Below are 12,349 nucleotides of genomic sequence, written 5' to 3' on the forward strand. Positions count from 1 at the left end.
ATCTACAACATACATACATATCAGTGAATGAAAATAATGTGACATTGTGTGTTTTAAAAATGTGTTTGTAATTTTGATTCTTTCAACGGTGATCTAAAAATTTTCAAGTCGGACTTTCTTAGATGCATGTTTTATAATTCCTAGTTGAAGCTAGATATATTATGCAATTATTGAACAGAATCGGGTTTCTATTAAGCGACATTTACTCGAGAAGAAAACGGGTACCTAATTGGATAATGCGTCACGCGATTTATTCAGTTAACTTTTGTAATACGTTATCCGGCCTGGGTTTGTCACATGTTCAATATTATACAATGTAGCCTACAATGTGTAGGCGTGTATTTTTTTACATCCCATATTATATATTTGTTCCTTATATATTAAATATGTATTATTTCATATTCAAGATGCCGTTTTGAATATGTCATCTCGACGAATGTTGAAAATTTACATACGTTACTTGAGCATAAAACATATTTTGCTTTCATTTGAATATTTTTCTGCGGGTCTCCGACGTTGTGCTATTCTGAAAATTTGCATATGTATTATTTTAATTCGCTTACAGTGTATTTATTTATTTATTTTCAGTATGCAGCTTCGTAGTGCACAAAAGATGTCACGAATATGTAACCTTCACGTGCCCAGGAGCAGACAAGGGGGCTGACTCGGACGTAAGTATTGCATTATTCAAAACCTACATAATTCACAAGAGACAGAATACATTTCAAATACAAACATATATTTATCGCATACCTATCATCGCCTCCATTATCATCATCATCATCATCATCATCGTGCAATTTAACATACAATTAGTGATTGTCCATATGTATGTGAAAATGCAGTGTGTGTATACTGAATTTTACTCACTAGTATGGCCAGTCGAGCACAAATACATATATACCACCGAGTTTAAATTGAAAAAAAAACTACACTGTATTTTTTATTATTATTTGTTCTACGTGTTTATGTTGTCGTATTCAATGTTTTTAGTTTTGATTAGTTACACACGTGTATGTATATTATCATGGTAAAATGAGAGAGACTTGCGAATTTGATCTGTATGAATATGTACAGGTATTATATTCCTATTCTATGAATATGTAGCTTTTAAAACGTACACGAAGTTATAATTGCATGTTTGCATTTTGTCGAACGGGATGCAGCTGAAGTAATCATACGGAAAGTTTTTTAAATGCATATTTTGCTTAAGCAAACAAGAATTGATGCAATTTTCCACCCATACAATATTATCCGTGCCATTGATTCACTTAATAAACTCGGCAGTGGGAAGTTAGATGTTTTTAATTTAATATATCGACGATCTGCGAGAGCAACACCTTTATAAAGTAATTGTCGCGTGTTCTAGAACGTGGTTGTGTTTAGTTGAAAACTGAGCTTAAAAGCTCGCTCTCTAAAGCTAATTTAAAGTTTCTTCATAGTCGACAGACAGGCAAAGTTTCAGACGAAGGTCCTATTCCTAACCGCAACTAATAAAAGCAATGTTCGAGTGTATAAAACGTAATTTACGATACGAAATTATCGCATGGATAAAATTTAATGATGTGTAATAGAAGCAAATATATGTAGATACATAATTGAAACTTTGGTGGGTCGTATGGGATGAAATAGAATTTTTGTTTAGTTCCTAATATTTAAATTTGTTATGTATATGGTGCAGTGATTTCATACTGGCAGTGAAAGTACACTTTTATTTGAGTTTTAGAGGATTCATATTCCGAATATTTTACGTTTACTTCCGATACTTCTATCAAAGTTTCTTCCAACAAAAGTTTTTCGATATTCAGTGCATACGTTACAGTGAAACTGTTATTGTCAGTGAAATTATAATTTTACTAGTGAGATTATAATTTCAATGACTCGAGCAGTGGATACGGATGTAACAATAAAATTACAAATTCACTGCTCAATGTCAGTGAATTTGTAATTCGAATGCTAATGCACCATGCGTTCAATTTACAACGTACTACCAACCCTAACTTTAAATAAATAAGTGTTGGCTGTTAAGATATTATAATATGTTTCCTTCTGCATCCAATCCCACACATACGGCATCAAAAAAAAAAACAAATCGAAACAGATAGTGGACCATGAGAATTTTCTGACGTGGGGTGGCGTGATGTGTGTCGGTGACGCACTATCAACCAATTGTCAAAAATTATAATTTCACGAATAGGGGCCAGTGAAAATGTAATTGGATATGATTTCACTGAAACATCAGTGAAATTATAATTTCACTGTACATCAGAAATTATAATTTCACTGTACATGAAATTATAATTTCACTGACCAACTTTTACAGTGTCTAAATAAAGCTTCATAAAGGGACCATTTGATTCCTAAATGGAATGCCCTATTTTTCATAAATTTAACAGTCCTGTGTTCCAATCGGTGCTGTTAAAATCCAGCATTCAAGCATTGACAGCATGTTTTCAATGTCCCGATATGTATGTATGTGTGATATATTTTCTCCGAATGAATTGTCGAAAGTATTCTTCTACTATAGGATAATTTAACTAGGGAATACATAGTCTTTTAAAAATATATAGGTACATTAAATTTTGCTTTGGAACTGACAATTTTTTTTTTTTAATTCACTGTAATTTTATTTATGAACTGACAATTATTTATTTAATTGTAATTTTATTTATATTACATAATATTTATTTAATTATAATTTTATTTATGTAATATAAATAAAATTACAAATGGTATGCAACTTCATACATATTGTTTTATTTAATAAATCATACTTTCGAATCTCTACTCTAATTTAAAAGCTATCAGATTCAGTGTGTCACATTGACCGTTTTGCAACACCTCTTTGTGCAGTGAATATACAATGCTCTGAATTTCAAAACCAAATGAAATTTCCGCAAAACCCAATTGTTTCGTACATTTTATATGGTTTCGTTCATACATAGCTACATTTACATATGTATGTATGTGACACGCTCGTAGACATTATAATAGCGATATTTCCACTTGTGCAAGAATTTTCTTTATTGTAGATACATTAATGGACCTGAATATAACATGCTAATTTTTCCATTGAATTTTATTTTATATCGACATATTTAGTAATGTTTTGTCCGTTGACACTTAAATGGGTGGTTTTGGATAGGACATAGCTTTGTACTTTCTTTTGCCAAAAAATAAGATTTTATTTGTAAAAGCTGCCATTTTGATTTGATAGGATATGAAAACAAAAACGAAACAACATTCATAACTCAATTTTGGCAAATTTTGTAGTTATCACCTTTGTACTCTAAAAACGAGATATTGCGCTAGTAATAGTTATGCTGAATAGTGATCAATTAATAACTAAAAAAAAAGTGAAAGCTTTCAACGTTCGTATTTTTATTTTATTACGATTTCCCTACCTCTATAACTCGTACAAATGTAAGCGCTCGTTCCAATTATGACCGCTGAATATGCCGATATCAGCAGTATCTTTTTGCATGCGGGATTTTTAAAAATAGCAACCAGGTTGCACTCATCGTATATACATTCATACATATATAATTGGGTCATGTACGATCCTGTGTTCATCGGAGTGTACCGAAAAAAAAATATATCCCGTTCAAATACACCAACGCTAAAACCGCACAATAACTGTCTAATATAACAACTGGATTTCGCGAATGAAAATAGTTATTTTATGCGAGTTCGTAAGCGGCTCAGTACACAGTTTGTCTTCGTCCAATAAAAACATCTATCAAATGCGATGAGATATTGTCGGTTTTTTTTTTCTTTTCACAACTTCATCGGATCGAGTCGTCCCGCACTGGAAAAGGTCCATTTGTTTTAGTGGGAGTGTATTTTTCTCTTCGAAAAATATCAAAACGGTTATTCGTATATAGTTTTTGGAAATATCGTGAAAATATTCTAGCGGTATGGTAAGTTTTCGGCCTTAAAAAGAAACGGGCAAAAATGCGAACTCTTCGTTCAGTAGTATCTATCGAAAGCTTAATGGTATCGAATGTGTAGTTTGCATTTTTTTTTTTTTGCTTTTGGGAAAATCGTCTGATACTCGTATCTATCGGTTTATGCTTTTATGTATGTTTTCTTATTGAAAGTCGTGCTTACATGCATATGTAGCCGAATTCATCCACTAAAGCCGTTTTTCTATTTTCTACATATAATACGCAGTAAGTGAGATTATCGTTTCTGCATTATCATCCTTGCGATTTCTGGATTCATATTTTTTTATCGTTCTACGGTATATCTTTTTTTTTTACAATACTGTTTGTCTAGCCACTTTCAAGATTATCCACGTTGAGAAGCTTTTATAGAACTTCATCAAAAATGTATTTAGCACACGTACTATCTGTAAATTGGGTACGAAATTTACCTTTATATTACATGCTAATCGATCAAATTGGAAGTGATAGTTAGGCTATAGAACCTGAGACCCTTTATAATTGTATTTTTCTTACACTTTTCTAACAATTTATTAATTTTTAATTTACTATGCATGTACGTACTTATATATATATATATATATATATATATATATATATATATATATATATATATATATATATATATATATATATATATATATATATATATAATATATTATGGGTTTTTCCCCAAAGCGACACCTATGGTATTACAATAGTACATATATAAATTTATAGATTTGAAATTTGGAATCATAGACAAATATTTGGTAAGATGGTTTTGTTAATTTTATAAGGAACCGTTTCAACAATGAAATCAGATAAATTGGCGAACTTTGATAGGAAACGAACGACTTGGAGTCACAAATATTCAAGTCTGACCATCAGCACTGCAGAAATACTCCGAATAAATTCTCTTCAATCGAGGTCAACCCGGCGATTAAACCCGGGAACCCCTCGGTGGTTAGACTTAACGCAACCACCGACCTTTTATGTTGGGTATGCTCACCAGTAGCATAGCTCGCTAATATAATGGTTACAACTGAGTAGTCACGGGTTAGAGCCCTGGTCTAGCGGTATTAATAATAATAATAATAATAATAGCTTTTATTCCAGACGATGAGGAGAATAGTGCAATCCCCAACGCCCATATAAATAATATATAGATAATAAAAAAAAAAAAGTATTGAAAAATATAGTAAACAAAAAATAAATAAATAAATACATAAGTAAATATATAAATATTACTGATAATAAATAATAATAATAATAAATAATAATAATAATAAATAATAATAATTATAATAAATAAATAATAATAAATAAGTCTAATAATAATAAATAATAATAATAATAATAATAATAATAATAATAATAGTATTGCTTGCCAGACATTTGATATATGTATGTGACTCCAGATCAATCGTTTCCTATCACAGTTTGCCAATTTATCTGATTTCATTGTTGAAACGGTTCCGAATTCGCCACCTCTTTTTATCTCAATTTGAGAGATATTTAATTTGATTAAAAAATAAATGTTTATCCCATATATTGAAATGATTTAATTGCTACCAATTTTTGCATAGTAAACCGCAGTTGTAAAAAATGTTCTTCTGCTATCTAATAAAAATATATATTTTTAGTAAAATTTCCAATCAATAGCCGAATACGCTTACTTGCAACTTTCCTTAAATAAATCTCGGAATATTAAAATTATGTATGTATTTTTTATACTCGGCATATCTCAAACGAGCTTATCAGGTATGGAATGGGGATATATCAAGCACGCCATTTAAAAAAATGATCCTTTTTAAAAATAGAAAATATCACAAAACATTTTTAGATATATGTAAATAAATATTTTACTTATACGTTTGTTTTTCATGAAATAAAATGAAATGCCCACATCGCGTACTACAGAATACACATACATATCTACATATGTACATACATGCATATTCAACCATCTTCTGACAGATGGATGGCAATCGTGTAAAAATAGATTCAGAATCTTTGACGTTCACGTCACGAATGGCGTTTGTATTATGCCCATTGAACCGCAACCGAAATAGCTCGTGTTTATTTAAACACAATGTTAATTTTATGGGTGGCTGCCACGACTTGCATAACATATGCCTTATTTTATTTTATACATTTTTTTATACGAAAACGTTTAACGAAAGCACATTAGCCTAATTGAATCTGCTCCCTTTTACCTTTACCTCCATCCCTATCTATTCTTTCTATTGGGGACGCGTGCGATTTTTCACGTTTCTTCGACGTATAAGTCTACCTATGGTGTGAAAATCGATCTACTTTCCATTGCCGAATTCACGCGCGTTTATCGAGAAAATCGCTTACTTAAATTGATGATCTCTCAGTATAACCGGCTCGAAATGAAAAGGTCAAGACTATGTTATCACTTCGTGAAAAATTTTATTTTATAACATTACTGTGTAAATATTTCATTATTGTATGGAAATTGTACTGCTTTTGTACATGTATGACAAATTCGCAAGCTCTCAACATTTTTTCAATGTTACACTCAATAATTTAAATATAATGGGTGTGTTTGTGTCTGTCTGTGTGTGATTATATATACATGTATGTATATATATATATATATATATATATATATATATATATATATATATATATATATATATATATATATATATATATATATATATATATATATATATATATATACCATCAATTCATTATGTGTTGAATTTTTCATCGATCGCGTTTTGTATGAGTTGCTTTTTAGCTGAGCGTTTCGATTAAGGAGTAGGTACAAAGCTTGGGTCAATTTGATGCCTCTAAATGGTTGTCGGAATTGATTTTTTGGGATAATAAAAAGGCATTTCAATTGACGCATTTTCAATATGACTAATTTAAGAACTGCACGGTTCACTATGTGAACACGAAATGTGGATTAAATTAACTTAAAATGTGGTGGATGTTGGATACCACATTTGATGATGCAGGAAGAGACTGGAAGGCCTGACTATTTTCAGATTACAATATCATTGTTTATTTAATAAAAACCAGAGTCGATTAACAAATTACTATCAATTGTTTTTGGAATCAAATAACAATAACTTTTGCAATTCTCGTAAATTTTTAGGTTGCGTTCCTGAGTTTAATTTTGTCTCAAGTTTTCCTTTGAAAACTTTCGATACTTTCAAAAGTATCGAAGTGCGGTCGATACTTTTGTATACCTTTTAGAACAGGAGTAAGCCTTATATTTTCTTATACATATATATGTATGTACATATTATATCATCAAAACTATACTAGCAAACATCGATTCGTATGCACTTTATTGATTGATATATATGTATGTACATACATATGTTACAGTCGACGTGTATTTTCAGTTGTAATATATTCCAACTGGCGTTTTAGGTCATTCATAATCGAATACAAATCAACTAGTAAATTATAAACTATACAAACGCAAAAGACTTCCAACAAGTTTCCCCAGTTGTAATTAATTTTGCCCCAGTTGTAATCAATTTGCCCCCTAAGATTATGCGTACTAGCATTTTTTTTACATGTACAAAACTATCTAAAAACAAACACATGATGCGTGCCTTTCTGCGTGTTTGCACCCTTACTCCCATCCATATCATTCCACACATTTTTCTAATTGCATCGACCCTTTTCCCTTGTGGCGTTCCTTGCAGCCTTTACCATTCTCTTGGGTACCATTTGAGTACTTCTTTCGTCCATTTATTGTCCATTCTTCTAGCTACGTGACCCGCCCTTTGTCATTTTAATCTGTTTTCACTATATAAACTACCCTTGTCATACTTCTTACCCATGTATTCTGTTTATGGTGCATTCCATACTTCTTTGAATGCAAGTTTGGATGTTCAAGTTTCGCATCCATACGTAGGAGATATAATAGAGACAAAAACCTTTTCCATGATAACACTACAATAGTATGAATATTTAACGCGATGGGGATGAAATACAACGAAATTTTTACAATTGTATAGTATCATTTTGAAAATGGTCCAGTTTTTCAGTCTCGTCCTGCACAGTTTAGCATGTGTGGTTGGATTTTTACTTTAATTTGTATGGGGATGGGGCTCTGTTGGGATGTCCTGCGAGCTGTCGGGAGCCGTCAATCGGTCTACGCATGTTCAATGTTCATTTTTAAACGATGGTTTTGGCATGTGGTTGTCCCAGGACACCAGAACTAGGCACAACTTCAAGGTCCATACGTATTCGTCGCCAGCATTCTGCGACCACTGCGGATCCTTGCTGTACGGTCTGCTCCACCAGGGGCTCAAGTGCCAAGGTAACGAACAAACTTCACCAACGGGTCCTTATTTCTTATATATTTTATATATACATTATGATCCTTATGCTTTTTCAGGAACGCTTGTCATTTAACCTGCGTGCTTTTTGTATACCTAATACATATATATTATTATTATTATTTATTATATCGAATTATTGTTATGGATTGTGTATAATAATATAAATATAAACTAACCGATACGGTGAACTAACTGGTGATTGGGAATGTGTCTGCTGCTGCTGTTTTTATTTTATTTTTTACATTTTCGTTATATTTTTCTACTTCACATCCGTCTATTTGACACGATTTGCGTTATACGTAACAAATCTACGTGACATGAAACACACTCATATTTGTTGATATTCGATCATATCATATTATTACGCATAACGCCTCAACCTTATACACGTTCGTTAAAATTTTTCGTATTTACGATAAATTTATACGAAGTGTGTTTATTTATTTTTGTTTTGTTTTTTTTTTTTTTTTTTGGTGGTGAACGCTTTTCGTTTGCTTTCGAATTGCATCCTCCATGTCACTTTTCTTCATATCTAAATATACTATGTCATCTTTATTATCTATTATATATATTTGTGTTACATATACACTTGCACTTTTACACACTTTTTGGTACGTTATTTATTTCACTGACCACACTTTTATATCACTTGAAATAAATGTATATTAAAAAGAAGGAAAAAAGCATAAAAACAGTCAACGTCATTTTTAAATCATGCCAAATTAATGTACATGTGAATATTTTTTTTTACTATACACGTACAATAGATTTTATTATTGTAGTAATGATAATATGATTATTTATTGTGTATAAAACGCGTGGATAAATCAGTGTGTTTTTTTATTCCGATTTTGGTGTATTATTATTGTATTTTTTGTTAATTGATATTTTTCAGGTTATAATCCCGGCTGTTTAAGTAGTGTGTTTATTATTATTAATGTTATTTTCGTTTTATTGGTTTTCGTGTCTTTACTCTTGTGTGCTTAGTTGCATCGTCGTCATATTTGATTTTCTTTATATGGAAATATTATAAATTTTACGTCCCCCCTATGTTCCCGATTATGTTCGTTATGTTTGTGGCAACGTTTCACATTTTTAATAAATGTTAATTTTATATTAGGTATTATACGTATAGAGTATCACTTTTTCGATAATTCTTGAGATATACAATTCTTTTTTTTTAAATAAAAATAATAAAATATCTAATATTTTCTGAACTATTCGATCAATTGCATACTCTATACTGGTCTCTATATGTTTTCGAATGTTCGTCTTTTAAATGTTTCTCACTACTAATTGTATTAACATAAATTAATTCAAACTAAATGTTTTTACTGCGTGAGCGGTACATGGCGTTAGAAATTAAGTACCCCTCCCATGAAAGTTGTAATATATTCCATAATTAATATATTCCGAAATAATAATTATATTGTAATTAATTAAATTTAAACGTGACGTATTTTACAATTTTATTTTATAATAATAATTTTTGCAAAATATATAAAATTCCGCTTGAAAATAATTGTCCCATTTTTTTGCGTATTATTTCAAATTAATAAACTAATACACTGAGCAACGAAATATCATGTTTTTGAGTTACTACAGCCGAGACTTAAGAGGGCTGGACACCAGCGCCATGTCCATACAAACGTATTACACTTCTCCCTTCCTCAATTATGGCACTAGAGAAATTATTTTTAATATGCTATGGATATCCACCATTGGCATGCATCTGTGCTTTTATTTTTTCGATTAGTTATTTTTTATAGGAGCTAGGAGCCGCCAAACATCTATAAAATCGCCTCTTTTTTACACCCACGAAAAGAGTCTGGCGTGCTTATTTAACGGTCGATTTTTAAAAAAATACTCGCACAAGTGCATATAAAATATCTTTCTCATACCGATGATGATTTTTTTTTTAAATTGGTCCAGTTTCGGAGGAGAAAATTGGAGAATACGAAACCTCGATTTTATCGATTTAAAATACTTATTATCTGGTCGAAGCGCAACTGTCGCATTCACTCAATATATGTATATATATATATGTTGTCGCATTCCCTCAATATATAAATTCACTCAATATATATACCGAAGAAAGGAACGGCAACAAAATTAAGGTTTCGGATGTACAGCCCTCTTAACAATCTTTACTAAGTTTGACACATTGAATGCGAATATTATAATGATTTTTGTTGGTTTGTTAAATTTGGTAAAATCATTTACCGTTCGAAATAGTAAGTTTAGATAAAAAAAAAAATTGAAATAGAAAATCAATCCTTTAAAATGAAAAACTAACGAAATTATTTCTTTATGTCATGGAAAAAAAATTTGAACTTTAAATTTCGTTAGATAATTAATTATAAGTATTTTAAAGCAATAAAGTTCATATTCAATAGAAAAGTCATCTGGCTTTTGATTCCAATACTCAATTTTATCACAGTAATCCTAGATTTTTAATTAAAGTCTGTAAAAGCCAAAAAACTGTAAAAATTGCGTTTTTTTTAGACCCCTTATATCTCATAAAAGAGAGTAAACCGACAAAATTCAAAGTGATATTTGAATTCCAGGGGTCAAACTCATTAAAAATTGATTAGTCTCCATTCCTGTAATTTTTTTGTTGCTCAGTAATAATCAATTGGAAATGCACTGGGCAACAAAATATCGTGTTGTTTTCTCATCGAAGCGAAGACTTATCAATCTTTACTTAGTTTGGCCCACTAAATTTGAATATTACAATAATTTTTGCCTACTACTTCTCGTTTATGTGATATAAGCGTTTAAAAAAAGCACAAATTTTTAGTTAAAAATCTAGTATTGCTGTTCCATAAGTGAGTATTGAAATAATTAGTTAGATACTTCTTCTTTTAATTGTCATTTTTATTACTTTTAAATACTTTTAAAAGTGTATGTACATACATATGTATCTCATAAACAAGAATTACCAACAAAAATCATCGTCATATTTGAATTTAGTGGTTCCAACTTAGTAAAGATTCATTAGTCTCCGCTCCAGTAATTTTTTTTTTTTGTTCCTCAGTGATATTATTTTCTCAATCACATTCGTTGAAAAAAATGTATGATTATTAAGGTTTTTATCTTCACTCTTTCTTTGTTCTGTAATTGAATTATTAGGTTTATATACATAAATTATATGTATATTATCATATAAATTGATATGCAAACACAGTTTGCTTTCATTGTAATATTTTTCCACATGCTAATTTCACGTTATGAAAGAAAAATTTGATATATTTTTGTGATTCGCCTACTGTCAATATAATTTTCAAGAATACGGGAACTCATTAAACTCAAATAGACATCCCGTCGTTTGGTATGTATAATAAATTGAATTGAATGGGAGAAGCTTTAATATAGGAATTATGTACATATAATGAATTACTGCTATTTTAATTTAATATCGTTGAGTAAAAATTTTATTTCGAAGAATCGTCCGATAGTAATTTAGCGAGATAGGTAGCGACGGCAAAGAAAAGCGATCAATTCGCGACGAAAGCTTTCACGGTTCGATGACGCAAGTGGCAGCTTTCAGCGGTGATTTCCCAAGACTCGGCACTAATTTGCAAAAAGAGCTTCCATTTTATATTGAGAAAGCTTTTCTCGACCTACAAGTTGACCCGCTCGGCTACCAACGGCCTCGTCGCTAGTCAACCGTAAATAAATTATCAAATCTCGTCAGCGGACACGCTTTTGAACTTTCTCTGGTGAAATTTACACATTATTTCACACGAGATACTCAAAATTTCATCCGCGAGGATTTCCCTCTCGATTCGACACCATAATATTCGATATTATGATGTTTTCTCGTTCAATTTCAATTTATCATATGAAAATATTCGAAATATTGAAATAGTAATATGATTTCCAGTCCATATTGTATGTACATACATTGACATAATACATATGTATATTACAAAGAAATAAAAAAGTTACTTTCGAGGATTGAATGAAAATTCAGACCTTTAAGTATCATACATAATGTTTCAAACACATTATATTATACAGGTCATGTATAAATAGCGTGCAAAGACTGAATAGTGAACGATACCCTCGTCGTTAATATAGTAAATA

The 12,349-nt window shown here is 30.6% G+C and overlaps 1 protein-coding gene across 2 annotated transcripts in view; it reads left to right on the top strand.

Moving 5' to 3' along the window:
- Positions 1-12,349, top strand: part of Pkc53E (Protein C kinase 53E) — a 180,482-nt gene that overhangs the window by 156,661 nt on the left and 11,472 nt on the right. The window contains exons 3-4 of one of the 2 annotated variants that reach the window (XM_077433174.1): positions 589-671; positions 8,127-8,238. In XM_077433174.1, coding sequence (XP_077289300.1) covers positions 589-671; positions 8,127-8,238 — 195 coding nt within the window. The remainder of the gene's footprint in view (positions 1-588; positions 672-8,126; positions 8,239-12,349) is intronic. The other variant, XM_077433173.1, reaches the window with a different exon arrangement.

Source organism: Arctopsyche grandis, chromosome 6, assembly GCF_051622035.1.
Source record: "Arctopsyche grandis isolate Sample6627 chromosome 6, ASM5162203v2, whole genome shotgun sequence".
Taxonomy (NCBI): Eukaryota; Metazoa; Arthropoda; class Insecta; order Trichoptera; family Hydropsychidae; genus Arctopsyche; species Arctopsyche grandis.